At 42.8% G+C, this 20,931-nt stretch overlaps 1 protein-coding gene across 1 annotated transcript in view; it reads right to left on the bottom strand.

Moving 5' to 3' along the window:
* Positions 1-624: 624 nt before the first annotated feature.
* The window catches only part of NR3C1 (nuclear receptor subfamily 3, group C, member 1 (glucocorticoid receptor)), a gene marked incomplete at its 3' end in the record, with an annotated part of 58,323 nt that continues 38,016 nt past the window's right edge, over positions 625-20,931 (bottom strand). Inside the window, exons 3-7 of the mRNA XM_010087614.1 lie at positions 17,274-17,390; positions 12,395-12,673; positions 9,419-9,563; positions 1,266-1,400; positions 625-697 (exon numbers count right to left, since the gene is read on the bottom strand). Of these exons, the coding sequence (XP_010085916.1) occupies positions 625-697; positions 1,266-1,400; positions 9,419-9,563; positions 12,395-12,673; positions 17,274-17,390 (749 nt within the window). The remainder of the gene's footprint in view (positions 698-1,265; positions 1,401-9,418; positions 9,564-12,394; positions 12,674-17,273; positions 17,391-20,931) is intronic.

A 20,931-nucleotide genomic window follows, 5' to 3' on the forward strand; every position in this document is an offset into this window, starting at 1 on the left:
GGGCTTCGCGTGCACGCCGCACGGGGTCACAAGATCCTGCTGCGCGCGTTAGGGAAAAACCCAGAGCCACCAAGTTGTCATTTGTTTACAAGAATTAATGCTATTTCACATGAAATATTAAAGATAAGGGATGTTTGAACCCTCAGTGTAATGAGCTGTTTGAACTTTTAAAAATATTTACTTTTCATCACACAGCAGCACTATGCTGAGAGATCTTTACTTGCATTGTTGCTCCCCCGGATCCTTTTAAAGCATGCTGGCATACCTGTCACTACATGAAAACAAAGAAAAAAAGTCTTCTGGGGAGCAGGAGCAGCAAAGGCTCCAGGGCATCCACAGCACCGGTGTGACCGCCATGGGACGGGATGTCCCCAGGTCACACACGCACAGGCGTGAACCGTTCGGAGGCATGGAGCGATGCACGGCGGGGGGCCGGCAAAAGCACACGGCTTTGCTGTGGCGAGTCCCTGGACTGCGACCGAGCCACGGGGACAGCAGAGCCTCCTCGGGTGGCTATACCGGACCGTGCATGAGGAGCAAAAATCGCTAGGTACCAGGGAGCACGAATACAGGGTAAAAATGACACTGTAAAAGTTATTTCCGTAATGTCTCGTATTAGTTTACTTCTGTATATTCTGACAGCACTATTCTGACACTGTACTCTGACCTTTCAGGCAGTAGAGACGACAGAATTTTACTAAGCTGTGACTTGTTTTAACTACAGTATATTATAGAAATGTGTCTTATGGTATCTATCATAAATCTGCCATATACCTTTCAGGTGAAAATGCAAAAAGCTGTATTTGTATTCAACAATTTTGATATAAATTCTGGGGAGTTTGATGACTTTCTTTTGGGGGAAACTGCTTAATTGCATCAGAACTTCCTCACAGGTGGTGGTGGTGGTTTTTTGGGATTTTTTTTGTTGGTCGGGTTTGAAGTATTCTCTGGACATGGAGTTATAGCTTTGCCCATTTCTTTGGCTCCTGAACCACTCATCCAGTTAATGATTTATATATTTTTGAAGACTTTTAAACTGCTGGAGTTGCAAAGTTTTGAACACAATCCATAATATCTTAGCATTAATGTCTTGCATCTGCTAAAAGCAGAACTTCCCTCGTTAACCCTGTACAGTCAGGTGCCCAGCAGCACATTTTGACTTTTATTTGCTATCAGATGCCTAACACCATTTTAAACCACACACGCACACTCAGAACACTGGCAAGTTAAACTTACATTGCTCACAGAGGTATTTAACTGTTCACCTACTTGTAGAGAGGAGAAGCAAGGTTTTCATGCAGAGATACTCTTCATAGGAGACTTGAAGCCGTGAGAGCTCTCGGGCAACCATAAGCATATGTTTGCATTGTTCATACATACATGGGAGATTCATTCTCTGCCTGAGAAACAAGAGCACAAAAATCAGTTAAATGTCCAGATATCTGAAAGTTCTAAATCTAAAGTTTTTCCACGTTTCATTCAAGAGCAGCAGCGGTTGTAGAGGCAGATGATAAGCTAGTACGTGACCTATCTCACAGCAAAATTATGTTCATTTTTTCCTCCAGTGAACCCATTCAGGGCGATTGCCTTGGTCACACCCATAACCACTGGCCTGGAGCTGCAGCATGAGGGGAGCATGACACGTGAAACCCCAGTGTGATAAAGGAAGCCTGTCTTTACCAAGGACAGATCAGTACGCTCTGTTATCCACAGCCAACTCAACAGCTCAGTGCAAACTTGACATAAAAATCAAGTTCAGTCACCATGTGCCGAAGTTCTCGAAGTCTGGCAGGTCCCAAAGCATTGATACGTATAAAGAAACCTGATGGCATACTCTACTAGATATGGGAGCTCTCTAGTTCTTTCAAATACTTCTGAGAAGTCCACCTAAATCTAATATGTATTTGCTCACTAGTGATAGCATCAACTTTCCATAACTTCTCAATTTTCAAAGTGACTTTATACTTCTCGTATCCATTTATGTTCTTAAAGCAATGCCAAATATTGCCATTAATGTCATTGCCTTTGTACTGTAATAATGAGGTTTCTAACCAGAAATGGGAAGACATGTCGACAACCAAAGGAAAATCTTAGAAAGCACTTACTTGGAATCAGAACGACAAACGTTATGTATTTATTTTCCTTTTTTTTTTTTTTCTATTTTAATGAAACCCTGCATTAAGAAAGGAACTCCCCCTTTCAGTTAGCACCTCACCGGATATAACAATCCTCTTTACACGTGCTTTATAGCTGCCTACCGTGTGTGCTGCAGGATTAGTTTGGGTGGGAAATGAACAAGAAGAACAGATTAATTCTGAAGAGTGTAAGAGAGGTTTATGCTTTTCCACATAAACTTTTGTAGAGAAAAAGACAGCTAAACAGTACGTTTCAAATGCAATGACTACACAATCTCTCTGCAGCGATGCTGGCAATTTATTTCTCATTAATGATGTGTCACCTTTTCTAAGATATCACCTATTCAATATTATAATCTAAACAAAGGCGCGGACAGAATTGAATCCCAGTATAAGTGAAGAGGCAGATTTGGCTCTGTAACTACACCAATTCCTCCAGAGCTGCTATCAGCTTTCATTTCTCCCTTCCTTAGCCCTGCAGGAGGATTACACAGTGTATCTTCACAAGCATCCTAAGAAACCCTAACCGAACACAAGAAGAAACACACGCCTTTCTCACGGTGCAAACACCTAAGAGTAACAGGAATTTGGAAGAGTTTGAAAGACGGAAAAAACTACAAGCTAGTGAAACTGTATTAAAGACAAATCCAGCACAAATCTAAACCCCATGATTTCCCAATGCACGCTGCTGGACAGGTACCTACAGCCATAGGCATGCACGCACACACACGGACCCAGAAACACCGGCACCAGGTTAGACCTCAGTGGTCAGGGAGCAACAGCCAGAATACAAAGTGCACAGGACACACGTCACACGGAAGAGGAGTGAGTGTGAGGTGTTCAGCTGCAGGATGTTTCTCAGGGCACTTGGCACAAAGACATTATTTGTCTGTTTGGTAGATCTTCTCCTAACTCCTCTGCGTTGAATCAAAGGGTATCTTACATATTTCAAATTGAGTAATTTAAACACATTCTGTGACAGGGCTCAGCAGCTTTCCTCATGTAAAACTATTACCATTTCTGGGCAGAAGGTTAAAATAAACATTATGAAATGGGTCAGCCTGTCATTTATTTCTATCTGCTGTAAATGCAATCACCACCGCAAGTCTGAGAGTCTATATGAAGATATATGAAGACATACAGATTTTTGGCATTACCAAGGCTATGCAAATTGCAGTTCTCAAAAAACAAAAATAAAACACAGCCCCCTCCCCCGGAGCAGTCCGAGTGCTCCCAGAGCTCTGCACTATGCCCTGGAGGGCAGCAGATCAGGCTGTGTCAGAACAGCGGGGAAGCTGATTCACTGGATAGCCCTTAATGCTGGCGAAGGGTCTGGGAAGAGGGCCCAGACATTCCCCCAGCAGATCTCCTGGCCAGAGCGCACCAGATGATCTCAGCTGCCGCAGGGCTGTGCGTGCAGGAGGCTGTCCAAGGAGCTGGGGCGAGTTCTAGACCAAAGACCCAGTGAAGAGCAGGGGCTTCGGGGCTCCTTCCTTCCTGCCTGCTCAGCTGCACTGGTACTCCTCCCTGCAGAGGGCATTTATAAAAAATAATTAATGAAGTTACTATTTATATTCATTATTACTTATATTATTTTTTAATTTTTTTTTTAATGGTAGCTTAGTTATTAAACTGTTCTTATCTCACCCCACAAGTCTCTTTTCCCCTAGCCCCTTTAATTCTCTCCCCCATCCCCAGGAGGCAGGCGGGTGATCGAGCGGCTGCGTGGGGTTTGCTGGCAGACGAGTGGGCTAAACCACGACAGCCATTCAGAGAAATTGAGACTACAACAGCTGACTAACGGTACTTTATCACTTTTGAAGTGATCCTGCTTTTGCGATTGTAAATCTAGTCCAATTTGAATCACCTTCTTGTTGTATGAGTATCTAACACTCCTCTGCTTTTGAAACCGCTACCTCAGAAAAAAGCAAGGCAGTCGGGCATTAGCGGCAAGTTTCAGCTCAATGAAAGCCCATGCAACGCACACGGGATGTACATATGCATTCTGTGTGGGATGCATGTTGATGACAAAAGCATGTGAGGATTTTCAACAGTGCTGTGAGTCATTCAGTTCAGCTAAGTCTATAAAAGAAGAAAAATCAGTAAACAAGATGCCGGTATTCTGAAAAACAGATGATGCTGACTCCACAGAATTAGTTACAAAAGAATATTTGGAAAAAAATCCGGGAAGAAGAGAATTGATAAAACATTGCTTATAAAACTGCAATCACTTGTTTTTTTCTTTCTATTCAACTAACACCGATAGAGATATTCTGTGTGGCATATAATATTGTAAGAACAAATGAGACCAAGAGGTTGACCTCAAACCTAAGAAAAGCAAAGAGCAGAGATGATGAGCATGCAACCAGAGCCAAAATCCCAAGACACAGGACTTCCAAGAACTTATTTCTAAAGCCAGGCAGCAATTAAATGGCATTTGCTACTTGATGAACACAACTGTGCCTTGGTTACTGTTGCTCGCTGTAATTTCATGTGCATCGGGACATCCAGAGGTCCAACACTGATGCAGTAATAGTGCCAGTCCCAACAAAAGTGTGTTTTGAATCGCCAATTGTTGAAACAATTATACAATACTACAAAAATCACAGGTTTATGCAATATCCAAATACTAAATGATGGTCTAAAGCCTAAGATTTATTAAGCCGCCAAACCTTTCAACAACTTGAATTTAGTTTTGTGTGTGTATGTATCTAAAAATACATATACCATGGATGAAACTGCCAGCTGGTATACACATACCTCCATAAAAAAAAAAAATAATTGTTTTGAGATGTAAAATGATGACCTTACTGAGCACTAAAGTTCTGATAAACCTCTACTGAATAACATTATTCAAATATATTGGATGATTTTCCTTTTGTTTTTGTTCCCCCCCCCCCCCCCCCCCCCGCCAATGATAGGAGTAGAGACATAAAAATGGAATATTCAATAAATATTCAATTTTTAGGAGAAGACTGGCCAAATGACTAAGCAGCCTGCTTAAGACTCAAGAAGAACAGAGTTTTATTCTCCCTCTACCACAGACTGCATCGATGATATTCAGAAAATTCAGTTATGGAGGAATCTCCAATGGTACCAGTGAGTAGTGCATTCAGCACTCCCACGGCTACAGCACCCAAGCACTAAGCAAAACCAAGCCTCTGATTCTGGGAAGCTTTATTGGTGCATTCACGGTAAGATATTTATAAACGCTAAGGATCTGTTAGCTGAAAATGTAGCATGACAAACCTCTCAACGGGTTAGACAGGTTCTTTACGTACAGCCCAGTTACACACAGTCGCCTGGAAAGTGTCGACACGAGCTGGGGGTCTTGCTACTCCGTATGTAAGTCAGTAGTAACTCCACAGGAATAATACTGGGCAGGGCTGGTGCAAGGATAAATGCATGAAAGACTGATGTTGCTCAGATGCTTGAGCAGACACATGAAGCTAAAGAAAGTCTTATTATCCCCATAAAGAGTTCAGTTGTAAAAAAATATTTGGCAGTTATGCGCATTTACATCACCTGGGCTGGGAGAACCCTTCAAAGACAGTTTCTCCTCCTGAAGCTGAAGACACTGCATTGTACCAAGTATGAGGACAGGGCGTTAAAGCTCAGAAACGGAATAAAATAAACAGTTTCTAGAAACCCATAAAAAACCCAAACAAAATTAAAATAGAAGTGACTGCACTGATCTGTAACCATGCAGCTAGCAGGGCGGAAGGCACGGCATCCTCTGTCGTTACGTGTTACCCCCTGTCCCCGTTAACGTTGGCTATGCAACCTCAGCTCTCAGCACCAGCCACACGGTACTACTGACTCCCTGCCACCCTGTCCCGAGAACTGCATTCCCACTCCTGAATGCTCCACGGTGTTACGCTGCTGCAAGCTCCAGGTAAAGGTGCCAGAAAGGAAGTGCTCTGAGACCACTCTGGTTTATTGTTGTCACGAGGATACAAAGGAATAGAAAGAAATAACGGGATGGTAAGATGCCAGTCTGTTCCATTCTGGATTTACACCGTATGCAGTAACATCTATACTTTCCTTACGATCCTACTGAGGGTCAGCTGTTTGTAAGGAAAATTAAAGGAATTTTTTGGGTCAAAAGCAGGCTAAATATGTTTACATAATCCTACGGAGACTTGAATACATGTAATTCCATATACACAGGGAGATGTTATCACTTCTAGCACAATGGGATATACCCAATTCTGTTTGATGTGTAAGCTCTAATTACGCAACAGAATTGAAAACCCAGCACGTGAATATTTGCTATGATCCTGTAAGGCTGAAATGATACTGGTCTGCATGGGGGGCTCATGTGAGGCTTGGAAGTTGTTGCCAACTCCTCAACTTGTTTATACTTCTATTTAAGAAAAACAAGTACTTCACCAGGGTAAAGGCTGTGGCTTGAAGAGACGTAAAACCTCCTGGAATTATTGTATTCTAACACACCATGGGTAAAGACATATCATTTTGTTCTAGTCCCTTACTGAAACAATGCTTTGAAAGTGCAACCAACAGATATGAAGCCAGAGCACATTCGTAGTTGCAAATGAAAAATATTCTTACACAGAACAGATCTGTAGAAATGTCATTTGCAGATCTCAAAAATTACAAGTCCAGACAACTTCAACCTCTTTATCTGCAAGCAGAAATTTGAAACTACTGAACAGGAAGCCAAAAATCTGATGCAGACAGCCTCGGTTAACTGTAAAAACGTCTGTGAGCCTGGATTGCAGACAGTCAAAATGAAGGTTCTGGTTCTGCTGCGCACACAACACCTACACGTAACTGTATTTAGTGGAATCAAGCTTTAAAATTTATGAGGAAAACTCACTTTTTTCCTACTATTCCAGAGAATTCACTATTATATTATTAAATATTACAGTTGTTTTCAGAACTACCAAATAATGGAGTTGTTTTGACCCTTAGAGGATGCTACTTTTCCTATTATTTTCTAATGGTTATGGGGTTTAATAGATAGCTGATTCTTACACCAAATAACGTTAGCTTTCCAGCATTCCTGACACATTAAGCAAGAGCTTCAGGGGTGGGGAGCAGGATGGAGTTGCTGGGGTGCCAGATCACTCACACGCGTATCAGAAAGCCGCGCTGAACAAGCCCCAGCAGGGTTTTGAGCGGCACTTCATACCGCAGTGCTACCTTTTGAACGACGGATCAAGCAGAGAGCGGACACACCAGATCACTAAAATCCAAGAGCATTTTTTCTCGATGTCCATGATGTCTCTCTTGCCCTGCCGAGCACTGAGCATCAGCACAGCCTCCCCGATGGCGCTCCCCTCCGGCTCTCCCTGCGGTACCGCGCTTCACAAGCTGCCTGTAACTCATGCCGTGGCTCTATGTATTGTTCAGTGTGTGTCACGCTGAACTCAGGGGCGGCAGTATTTTATTGATGAATGGTACATAAAAAGTTACGACCAGAGAGTTTTATGGGGAACCTGTAGCACACTGGAGAAGGAACTGCAGTTCTCTCAGCCTACAGATTTTATTGAAAACCGATGTCGTTTTGATAAACAATTTATGTACCAAACTGTAACTAGAATGAATTAGAAAATTAATATTGAGTGTAATAGGATTACCCTTGCAGGGTTTTTTTAGGAGTAGTGACACACACTCAGCTGTATAGCTCTGTGGTTCTGACCCACTGATAAAACAGCAGGAGACCTCTACCTAAAAGCAAATTAGAAGGTATTACACTTAATTAGTGACAATATAAATTATTTCAATTCTACCACATGGAGTCTATTTTACTCCAGAGACATATTCTAAGAACTCTTATAAACATAAGAAAACAGATGGACCCTCACTCGTCAGCTGCTCCTCACCTTTTTTTGAAAAATATTTATTATAAAGAAAGGATTACAGTTTATAAACCCCTGGAAAAATATTTACATTAAAGTGAATAAACAGTCATGAGAAAGAAGTAGTCTGAAATGTAAATGGCTCATCTCATGGAAAATGCAACAATTAGGGTTTGGTTTTTTTTTTTAAACTGAGAATAGATTTAGGAGATGTGATACTAAGGTGCAACAGGAACAAAAATGTTAAAGACTACTGTGTCAAAGCATGCCAAAGGGATCAGTATTGCCTCCATTTTAAAGACAGAAAACAGAGACATGAATAATACCGTGTCACTTGCATCGCTTTTCAAATTATTGTCAGTGAAACTGTGATGTTAAAAAAGTTTTGATTGTAGGTGTCAAAGGCACCGTGTATTTATTAGTTTTAGTCCCCACAAATGGCTCGTGCCATTTCAGGAAAAAAGAAACAGCAAACCCATAGTGACAGCACCAAATCCACTGGAGCCTGCAGATGGGTAAACCAGACCTCGAATGGCTCTGGCCAGCAACCTCCACGATTTACATCCACAGCGTATTTTCAGCAACGAATTCAGAATACAGACAAAATGCCTCGACAGGCTTCATAAATATCGCTAGCAAGGCTGGCATTGCAAGCCTGAAAGATCGCTTGAAAGGTTTGGTACAGACTACACAGACACTCCTCCACCTGCCTGAAGAAACTGCTTTTTAGAGCACGAGCTGAGGGACACAGTAGGCTGACACGGCTTCACAGCAAAAGGCAGGGCAGTGGGATAGTCCATCGGGATGGACTCTGGAATCACTGCACAACACCAGCTGGAAAAATACAAGGAAAATGGTGCTTGCTGCAAGGAAAAAGATGTCTAAATACTCTAGCTAATTCAACTTTTATTGAAAATTGATAACCAAGTTCAATTAAAAAAAATGTAAGTCAGACAAGGTTTTCTGTTTGTAATCTTGTCTTTTTAGACAGAGTTTAATCAGGCTCAGATACAAACGTTTAACTGATCAAGAACTCTGCGAAAGCACTAGGACCCTACTATCATTTTTACACAATAAACACCCAGAACATTATGCAGTTTGCCAAAATTTCTCTCCATCTCAGACATATTTTTAGTTTCAGCTGTGTTGGCTCTGATAAAAGGAAGGATTACAATGAATGGTGCAGAAACAGTGACAATATGGAACACAAACACCTCCTACAAAAACTTCTTGATATAAATACACTTAATATCTAAAATACCTTTCTTCCATTTGACTTATTTAAAAACTCCAAGCAATCTGCTAAATGAAAAACAAGTTGCAAACGACAGGCTGATCTGTGATCTCTGGAAGAATTCGCTAGCCAGTGATTCACCTTGCAAGTGCACAACCCAGAAACACTGCGTGGAGTCTGCTGTCACCCCGAGAAACCTGGGAAGTGACTCAGGTCTTACTTACTCGTTAATGATCAGGTCTGGAGCAAAGCACAGGAGATTTCCATTTGACTGTTTGTATGATCTCCATCCTAAAGCAAAAGCCATTAGGAACATCCAGGAGTACTGCAGTAGGGTCATTTGGTCATCCAGATGTAAATTTCGGAAACCTGGAAAAATGAAAACTGAGGTATGACAGTATTGGTTGCAAAAAAAGAAAAAAAAAACCCTAACTTTATATTAATAGAAACTGCTCTTTTTTTTTTTTAAATATTCCTTTTTTTTGGTTGCTAAGGTGCTAAAGGACCATACTTATCTTGCCATATTACCGCCACCTGAGTCAGTCAAGTATTTCTGTATTTTAGATGAGATTTTTGATGGAAGAAAAGAAGAAATTAGAACAGTAAGAGGTTTCTTACGAGCAAGTTCTTGTTGGAAAAAAAAAAAGGCACTTTAAAAGGGGTGCAAAATTTCAAATCCATTTTCCAGCTACTACGGTGACATTCAAATACTTAGTGTACCAGTAAGGACTCCTTTGCCTATCCGAAATTTTGCACATGTAGAAATTGTTTGTAACCACAGGACTCAAATTACATCTTCTGGACAATACGACTCCGTACGAGACTTGGGCAGAAGGCTCCGGTACAGCTCAGCCTCCAGCTGGCTCCAATGTGTAACTCCCAGCCATACAGAACATATGTAACACAGAAAAACAGGCAAAAGAGAGCAACGGAAAGAGTAACTCTTGGACTTTACATTATACATTATATCCACGTTTACATACACACATTTTCAAAATACATTCTCAGCACCCCACGGACAGAGTACCAGACGGGTAACCCTCCATGAGTACTATAGGTAGGAAAAGGGGATGTAATATTAGAAAAAATCTGAATATATGTCTGTGCTTATCTGGCACTGATGATCAATTAGATTACAAAAGACAATAATTACATTTAATACCCGCTATAATTCATTTGTCCATCTTCAAAAAATAACAGTATTTTTAACTTTTTGAGAGAACAGTCCACTAGACAATAAATGGCTTAGTGTCAAATTTTGTTCTTGTTCCAGAACAATGGTACACTGAACTTACAAAATATGTATTGCATTAGTTACCATTATTAACTGCTTCTAATCTTACAAGAATATGTAGCAAGAAAAGAGCCAATTAAACAATGAGAAAATGTATAAAATCTGAAAATTGGTCCTTTAAACAGTGTTAAAATGTAGGCAGCTTTTAATTTGCAACACTAGTTCTTATTAGATCCTGCCTACGTGTTGCAAGAAAGTATTGTGCCACACTGAATCACTACTAAAGTCTGAATTCAAGTTGATTTTATTTAATTTTATTGGGCATCTGACACCTAAAGAGCTCATAACAGTGCTGCTGCCTGATGACGCTTAAATAGGCAGCATTCAGGAGATAACACAGAACAGAACTTGGTATGCTGACACCTTCAAGGAAAGCTTCTGGCTTTGGAGACAGCAGGAACGACCATTTATTACTTCTAAAATACCAGCAAAGTGTTTCAAACGTACTGAGTCAAATCTTGAAATCTTTACTCAAACCTCCCTCAGGAAAAGGCTGTTTTGAAATCCCAACGTGTGGGTTTAGCAACCAGTGCTGGCTTACTGTGACTCTGTCTGATGGTGTACATAAATTAAACACTCACGAAGAACCACCTTAGCAACCAAAGAGAAGGAATAGGAAAAAAATGTCAGGAGCAGTTCCTATTAATATCATTATTAAAGAGGAGATTGGCATTTTCATTAGGAGCACACATCCTACCCTGAAGGGTTTGTCTCATTCGGGAAACTGCTCAGAAGAGATTACGACCACAGAACGGTTTTATAGAAGTGGCATCGAAATTTGTGTTTGTGAATACCAGATGGGCTCCTGAAGACTCGCCCCAGAAGGTGTGCGCGGGTGAACCTCTCTAACGCAGCCCGCAGCTAACGCAGCGCAACGCCCACCGCGGAAAAGCTCTGACTGACGGACCAGCCTCTGCTCACACCTCTGCACAGAGCTAGTCGACTTTGTCTTTCTTTCCTACTGTTAATTTATTTCCCCTCCCTCAGAAGAGATATCATTAAGCAAAATGGACCCATAAATTTCATGATCAGCCTTTTTTCAAGTTGGCAGACCTGTTCCATGACGTTATTCTTGAGCAGCACATGCACTGGGAGGTGCTTTTGCTGGGTTTTTGCAAAGGGGCTACTAACGGCACTGAGTAGAAGTGAAAGGGAGAAAAACACTCGTCTTTCTTCCCTCAGGAATAAACAGATCTTCAGCTCCCCTTGCTGCCCTGGCTGCTCCCAAAGCCCTACTACGGGATGCTCTGGGTTGTGTCCAAGGCTGAGAAGGGACATCACTTCTTCCGTAAGGCAGCTGCTAACTGTGAGCTCAGGTGGGAGCCAGCACAGCAGCAACCCTTCCACGTTCCCCAGGTGATGGTCAGTTTAATCGTGCAGCTACAGCACCTGGGAGAAAATGGCCATCTTGACTTCCACCCTGGAACTGGACGCTCAAACGCCTATTCCCAGTGAAGACAAACCTACAGCTATGGTGAGGGGTAGTGAAACAAGAACCCCCCATGAATGCAGACCCAGACGAGCCAGTACAGCAGCACCAGCCTGTCAGAGCCAAGAGAACCTCAGTGCTGAAAATATTCACAAAATAATTATCTAAGAGGTGGAGCCAGAGCCAGTAGAAATAGCTCTCTACATTGCTTTTAAAAACAAGTCTCCACTTTAACATGAATTTTAACACTCAACGGTCAAAGGGTTCAAGCAAAATGACCTCATTTGTAACTGCAGTAAATAAATTTCTGCATCGGTATTTTTTTCTGCTTTTCCACCCCAGACACACTGGAGACACGAATTAGCTCAGATATTCTCAAACCATCATCGGTGACGGCTCTGAAGGATACCCAGCACAAAACAGATTTTAAGCACACCGAAAAGACTTCAGTCTGTAATTGAGGCATTTGCACATTACCTGGTATTGCCTTTGCCCACTTCACTGCAGCCACTACTTGCCGTCCTCCCAACATGTTGAGCGTGGAGAGGATGCGCCAGCTGGAGTCGGGCAGCGTGCTGTCGTAGCCCGAGTACAGCACCTCCGGCTCGATCACCTCCAGCAGCGACACCAGCGTGGGGGTCAGCTGCGGCAGCGACGCAGGAACGATGCTCTTGTTTCCAGCCGCTTCGGAAGCATCCCGCGTTCCCGCTACGCCAGTCTGCTGAATTCCTTTTATCTTCTTCTTTGTTTTTCGAGCTAGGAAAGTGTTGGTAAGTCACAGGTTAGACAGTGGAAAGTGACCGCACAGCAATAAAAACCGAACAGAGGAAACGCTGCTTCCGTTTTCCTGCCGTTGTAGGTCAGACTGTTGAAACTTTAAAAGCATCTTTTTTTCATCAATCTGCAAATAATTTCACATTAATTCTAGTTAAACTTCCTGTGAAAATAAGTTTCTTTTACATTTAAATGAAAGCTGCATTTATGTTAGTGTTTCAAAATGCTAAATCATGTTTGCAGGGAGTACAAACACAAAGCCTGATCCTACAACTTCTATTGTGTGCAAAATTTCAGTGAAACTGCATGTGACAGCATGACACCTGTTTGGAAATCTTTGCAAGACTGCACCCTTTGTAAGTTCCTTTAAAATATTAAGTATAGAAGCCATACAGAGGAAAGGAAAAAAAATATATTTAATGGGTAAGAAGTTACTCAATCTCTCGCGCCAGGGAAAACATTTTTTAGAAAATGCTGGGCAGGAGCAGATTCTCCTCTTGCCAGCTCGCTTGCATATAAATCATAGCTGTGTAATTAAACCATAAAACTCATTCGCCAAATAAATAAAACATCACACAGAGATGTTAACCGTAAACTACAAAAAGTTGGAGCAACCATTTTATTAGCATATTGTCAATAATGGAGCCTCCGACTTGGCTTGCAGCTCTCCTGGACGCAGCCCGCTACGCTGAACGCACTGCTTCACCGAGACCAAAACGAAACCCAGCTCTTTTCCTGGGTCTCAATTAATTAATTGATTGCTGTTCTGGAACTTCCGAGATAAATCCATAGCACATAAAAGCACCATGCAATGTGGTTTCACATTCAAAGATCCTACTGACCTAGTCACAGAACCTCTAATCGTCAGGAGGCACCGGCTCTGCAGCTCAGCACCACGCAAAATCCCCCTCCTGACCTCGTTTCTCCCACTGCCTGGGACAGAGGCTTCAGAAACTGACTGCTACAGACAACAAATCCTCCATGGACCCTGGATAAACTGCAGTTTCCCAAAGGCTTATACACCGGCCACATCTGCCAAGACTGTCATGGGGCAATGGCAACAGTTATTTCCTTGGAGCAAGGAGCTTCTTGCTATTCTCCTCTAAATTTTGCAATGGCTGCTCCAGAATCCCTTCCACATTCTGATGTTTTTTTGCCCCGTTATCCTCGTTCTCAAAAGCAAACGAACTGCTTTGACTCAAATTTACACGCACGTGCCATCAGCTGCATGCAGACACCTGGTATGGAGCACTTCCAGCCCAAAAGTCTGGTAGAATTATAATCAAAAGAAATAGATCTGATAAGACACAGTATTATGAAAAAATTTTTATTAGGCTATGCTACTAGACCTGACTTAGATATATAGTTGTAACTCACAAAAAAAAAGAACCTTGTATTTCTTCACAATTTATTTTCAAATATAAAACCACCACAAATGTAAAGCCAGCTCCTTAGGGCAAACTACATTAGATAATCCATGCAGATAAACTCGGCGTGGAAGTAAAGGCATCCAAGATTTTCTGTTAAAGACAAACAACCCCCCCTAAAACCCTGCAGTCTGGCACCCAAGGAGGCTGCAGAGGCTTCCCACTTCACTGCACAGGCTTCCTGCCCGCCGGGCAGATGGCCGGCACACCTGAACCACGCCGGCACGGCACCATCCGGGGGGTGATGGACCGCTCCCACCACCCAAGGCTGCCAGGGAGGCACGAAAACCAGGCACCTCCCTTCTGAAATGGGATTTATAATGAACCCACCGCTGTTACAGCGCAGGGCGATGAATATGATTAAAAAGAGGAAGAGATCCTTCAAAAAACTGAAATAAATTCAAAATGAAGATGACAGAAAGAAGCCATAAATTGCCAACAGTTTAACCATAAAATGTGGTATGAAAGGCCAAAAAAATTATGAGGGTTTTTTTTTTTTACAGGCATAAAATATGACAATAAATCCTCTTTTCAAACACATCGGAAAGACAAAGGGTGCCAAAGAATGCCTGGGGTCAATTAAGGATGAAGGCAGAAATGAGAATTCAAAGAAATAAAGGCTGCAGTACAAAATATCATTATTCTACTGCACAAACCCCTGGTACCTGCAGCGTGATAGCTGTATATTTTTCCAGTCCCCTGCACCCAAAAACCCATGGAACAGAAACAAGAAGGTTCCAGAAACGGGTGATAAGTAGGGCCAAAGGTATGACAAACTATAACAGAAAGTTACCAAGGAAGATGTTTCTACTGTACCAGGAGACCCTTTTGCCTCAGCACAAGAGCAGGTAAGAATTAAAACATCGCATGGCAGGTTTTAGTTATTTATTCAAAAAGAAGCCAGCCTTCTACCCAACACCGACAGTGAAATTCACCGCAGGCGTTATAAACCTAGAGACACTCAACGTGTGCCTGGACAGATCCAAGTCTCCCAGCGAGCAGGGCTCAGTATTTGTGCACTGAAGACATACCTGCTGATGTTTCAAAAAGAGATTACTGTCTGAAAAGTATGCAAATTGCATTATCTTTTAAAGAGTCATTCCTGCACTGTGACCCTGAAACAGCCAAGACAAAAGGAACTCCTTTTTAGTTTCTCCTGCACTGTACGATGCCTTCCAGTTTTATTTTCTACCAGCTCTCCTGTGCGACCAATTCGCCATCTGTTCAGATCTCTCTGATAAACCGCCGGCTCATGGTTGGTTTTCACTGCTTCCTCAGGTTTTTCCATTTTTGCGTTGACGAGTTTCTAGATCTCTTTTCCCTCTCAGTGATAAGCCCCCCCTGCTTTTCCAACAACTTATATAACAACATCCACCCTTCAAACAGTCACTATTCTCCAGGATTCTCTGTGCCAAAACTCAAGCAAAGGAACTATAGCTGGAAGGGCTCCAAACTACATGGGGAAAAGTGGCAAGCATCAGACGTCATTCAATTTTCATCTTTGGTGCAGAAAGGCAACTCAAGTAACACGTCCTAGAGCCCGAGATAGCTATATTGGTGTCTGCTTTAAAAAGAGGTCACGTAAACTGACGCAGGAATGGGAAAGGCTTATTATTAGAGCAATATACATAGTAAGGCACTTTATTCATATAAATACATGAATATGATGTATGTAGTGTGAAAACAGCTATGGAGAGAAAAAATAGAAACAAGCCTTAAAACAAAATGTATTCTTTCCCACCTCAAAATGAAAATTGTGTTTTTTGCATTACTCTAAACTTTCTTTAGGCTTTGCTGTTTTACTGGCTGCTGGCCACACCAGTCCCAGGAGGGCACTGCGTCCTTCCACCTTCGACATCAAGGCACGTGACTACCCTGTTGTCACCTCTGAAGGTCCAAGATTCAGCCCAGGAACCTCACGTGCCTTGGGGATTTATTTTAGAAGCCACCACGGTAGATGTTGGCTGTTAAGAGATGCGCCCTCATCCTGCACTCAGATCGCAGTAACGCCCAACGCACTGACCCACAGCCTCCTCTCCTCCCAGCACATCTCCGCACGAGGTCTGGGATGTACTGGTGAGCAGGTCACAGGAGGGGAAGCATTTCAGGCCGTGGGGATTCTCCCCTTTGCTCTGGAGGAAGAGGCGTGTAGAGCCCCTTGCAGGGCAGAGAAACTGGTGGTTCACCTCCTGACAGAGGCTGGAAGCAGAGCAGGAAGAGAGGACACACCAGCACCGATGAGCCACATACTGGAGTCTCTCTCTTTAACGTAATTCTCCACTTACATTTCACCAGAGGATATTGCCACTGACTGCAATGAAACTCTGCTCATATTTGTATCTGACAAATACATTTTTGACATTTTTATTTTATCTGACAATTTTGATTACACAAGTATCACCATGAGAACTATGCTAGTAAGTACCGCATTAATCTCTACGGATCAAGGGAAAAATATCAAGCATAAAACATAGCTGACACTAATAAAAATGTTTTATGCCATTTTACAACTGCTGCTAAATCTCTAGTTGATGTGGTCTTCAGTTTCTCATAAGCCATCCAGGACTTAGCACTGAACAAATATGTACTTGTATATTTAAGTTTATTTATTTAACCTATCTTTTCGAGAGGGATTCTGACAGACATTTAAGAAGAATCCACCACATGAACAAAAATAATTTCCTGTTCCTCAGCCTGAAGACACAAGCCCCACTGCAGCTTTAGATGTGTGTCTCTGGGCTTCCCCTCTCCTCCGTGGCTCCAGTGCCAGGTCACCCTCCTGAGCAGGGACGGGCAGGCGGCACACTTCCCCGCAGGAGTTCTCCCGGAGTTCTGCTGTCTCAGATCCAGTGAAAAACCAACAAGATATATGTGCTGACGGGGCTAAAAAAATAAGCCTGTTCTGTGTGTATGACTCACTTCTGCTGAACATACCAAGAGACAGAGCAGCTGAGTATGGACTGGAACGCACAGGAGAAATTTTAGCATTAAAAATTCTTGCTTTTCATTAAAATGCTCCCACACGCTACAAATGCAGTACCTGCTTTTAACATATTAAAGTGCTGCTCAAATAATCGCTTTAGCTTCACAAGCAGCATGACCTTTACGGTCTAGGACTCAAAAATTAAAGAAGGGATTTGAACATTTCAAGTTACCTTCGAGGTTCATGCCAGCTTGAAGACATTTCCGGTAGCGGCACGCTGGACAGTTTTTCCTCCGAATTTTGTCAATGATGCAATCGTTTCTCCCAGCACACAGATAGTTGTGCTGCCCTGTATTCACAAAGACAAACAAAACCACCATAAGCTCTGCAATTAGAGTATAGATGAAGTAATTTGTTCTTTCAGTAGCAGTAGGATCTGGGGACTACAGAATATCTTTACTGTACTTCATTTCTTGCAAAAATAAGATCAGTATCCATATGATTTCATATCTCTACACACTAAACAGATTTCTCATATTTAGACACCCAAGCCAATAAGTTTAGGAAGAAATCCTATCTTCTATTTGTTAACATCAGGGAAATTATATTTTTAAAATTGTTTCTTCTCTTACATTCCTCAAAGCCATCTTCTATAGCATGTTTCCAACTTCCCCAAATAGTTTCAGCAGACATGTACATAACATTCAGAAACACATTTTGGAAGTATACACGTCAACATTTCTACAGACACACAGACAGATCTTTCATCATGAAAGTCATGAAAACTCCTCGTGTTTAGCTCAGAGTCTGAACTGGACGAACAAGACCTCTGGCATTTTTATGGATTCACAGATTGTGAGCAAAACTGACCCTAGAAATACAGCAACTTGAGCTACGTAAATCAAAAGAACTGTACTCCTTAGCTGGTCAGAGCAGAACAGAAAAGCAGAATCTATTCTGAATTATTTGAATGATACGAATAATTGTCTCAAGGTAACTTCAGAGAAAGGTATTCCTAAAAGATACATCCTTCCCTCAGACAGGGATCAAACCCCAAACGCCTCCTTAGCTGGGAGAAAGCCGCCACCTAGGCTCTCACACTGCATTCCCAAGTCCTGATAGTATCCCAGGGGGAGAAACAAACATATTTAACAAATACTGAGTCGTTAATAATGGAGCCTCAGAGTCTTCTCACAGAAAAAAAAAAAAGCATGCTTAAGGAATTTGTTTCCGGTCCACTCTGAAAATTATGGGTAAGCAGAGTCCATTACTATGGCTTTAGTCAAACTTCTCCAGTGAAGTGCTTCAAGTTCCGAGGAAGCTCTGAGCATTTTTCTCAATGAACCACCCTTTTCCTTTTCATTTGGAGAAGAGGAAGCCTCACTAACCCTTGTGTCATCTTTGTGTTTAAGATAACTTAGAAAATAGATCCACGATTCCCAGTTCTGTTTCCTGTTAGCATCCTCATACACAGAGCCAATACAGATGCACACACGAAGTATAAACCCACGCCTGGCGGTCATCACAGCAGCAGGACCGAGACGGTAACTCCATGGCTCACGGAGATGCTCACACAGTCCATACGGATGCTCACGGAGATGCTCACATGGTCCATACGGATGCTCACACAGTCCCTACGGATGCTCACAGAGATGCCCACATAGTCCATACGGATGCTCCAGGTCTAGATCTTCCTGAGCTGATTTTTTCCTAACAAAGAGCTTCACCTCTGTGAAAGCAGTCTGATTTCTTGTATTTACTACTTACCTACTGTTGCCTTTTTCAGGTGAAAGCTACGCTCTCTCCCTTTGTATTCCATGACAATAAAGCCTCCTTGCCACGTCTGTGAGAAATGAAGTTGATTCCACCTCCCGCTTGGCTGCCCGGAGGAGATGCCAGTGGCACAAAGGGATGCATTTCAGAAAGCAGACAAAGGTACTTCACCAACAAGGCACTGGTAACAACTGGTAGTGAGCGAACGGAGATGCTTCCGAGGGAATTTACAGCACGTAGGAGCATTCTGCATGGATGCCAGACCCTCTTCAACATCGCACGAGTTGGAGCACGATGAGACTAACAAGTCATTGCTCATTTGAGCACAGTGGTGTGTAAAGGTTAGAAATTGCCGACAAAGGATTTTTAGGAGACAGAATCAAAAATGCTGAAGCACCAGGGCAACATGGAGCACAGCGGGAGGCAGAGGGGTCGGGGGAAGCTGGTGGCGGGGAGGTGTGAGGATGCGAAGCGGGGCGAGGATGCGGAGGTGGGGAGGAGCGGGGAAGGTCTGGGCTGGTGCAGGGTGGGGACACCATGCTGGGAGGTGAACAGGGCTGGTTCTGGGACTGCAGGAACTGGATCACAAGGGCTCTTGGCTCTGAAGCACCACAAATATAAGGACTAGAACAAGATGGCTTTGGCCACCCTGGGTTCCTCAAGAAAGGCCTGTTTGCATGAAGATATAATCTAATATACGTATAATATAGAACCATAGAACGGCTGGCTTGGAAAGGACCTTAAAGCCCCCCCAGTCCCACCCCCTGCCATGGGCAGGGACCCCTCCCACTAGCCCAGGTTGCCCAAAGCCTCATCCAGCCTGGCCTTGAACCCCTCCAGGGATGGGGCATCCACAGCTTCCCTGGGCACCCTGTTCCAGTGTATATTATATACATAATATATGTGTAATATACAGCTGCTGCCCTGCCTTCGCCCTTCCTCTCCTCCTCTAGTTCTGCTCTTTGCTGAAGGAAATACACTTTATATTGATTCTCTAGATACCGACACCTTCCGTTTCTGTGACTGTTTCCGTCACAGCGTACGTGCGTGTCGCCAAAGGCACAAGGGAGGGTTCCAGGCTACAGGCTGGATAACCAACGTGCAGCACCAGCTCCATCTAACAGGTGCCTGGCAGCTATTAACAAAAAGGATATTGTAGAAACAAATTCCTTCGACATATGCTGCTAATAAGAAAAATGCCTATAAGAGACAAAAGCAAATCATTTGGTCCTTGAAGTGAATGCTAGAGCTAACAGATCCTGGAAGAGCTCCTGAAAACATCCACAGTATCTGATGGGAAGGATTAAGGGTGGGATAATCTGTGGGACAATAAAAACAAAAGTGGAGGCAAGTCTTGAGGAATTTATTGCAATTTTTCAGCGACAAGCCTGCTTACATTTTTAACATTAATACAGCTGATATAAGATGCGGCAAGTCGCATCCCTGATCAAAAGGAATTACTGGGTTGGTATCTTCATGTATCAATACTTTCATGATTTGTTTAAACTAGAGGATGGGCAAAACCATCGCTGAGACACATATCCAGCTGCCATACACTTCTCCTGAGGGATATCAGTCACCTTATTTTAATCAAAGATACAGATGATTATTTGCTTCAGATAAAAAGCCTGGCTCTGAATGGGAGTGCAACACCAGCCAGGACCAGCTGGGAGTCAGGGAGAGCCCAAGCAGCTCACAGCTTTGCACTTGAGCTCAGATTGCCTCTTGTTATACTTCAGAAACAAAACCAGCACCTCCTTCTCTTGTGACTCACAAGAACTGCGATATGAACTTGACTTTTCCAACCCCTCCAAGAGGCTCTGCATTTCCCGAGCTCCCCAGTGAGCTGGGAACTGGGAGAACGTGCTTCTTCTGAAAGGCCGAATGGTGGCTCGTCTTCGCCAAGCCTTCCCTCTTCTCGAGTGAAACCCAACTTGCAAAAACGTGAGCAGAAAATGAGTCTGATTCAGTTCAAAATACCCGGGAATGGCTGCAAGACGACATGAGATGGGAAACTCTGTAATGTTGTAACTAAGAACGACATAATTTCAGAATAGGGACTCACTATCCTTTCAGAGACACTGAGTGCACTCCAACTTTTCTGCATCTCTCTGATA

Source organism: Pterocles gutturalis, unplaced genomic scaffold (genome assembly GCF_000699245.1).
Source record: "Pterocles gutturalis isolate BGI_N339 unplaced genomic scaffold, ASM69924v1 scaffold20591, whole genome shotgun sequence".
In the NCBI taxonomy this organism is placed as follows: Eukaryota; Metazoa; Chordata; class Aves; order Pterocliformes; family Pteroclidae; genus Pterocles; species Pterocles gutturalis.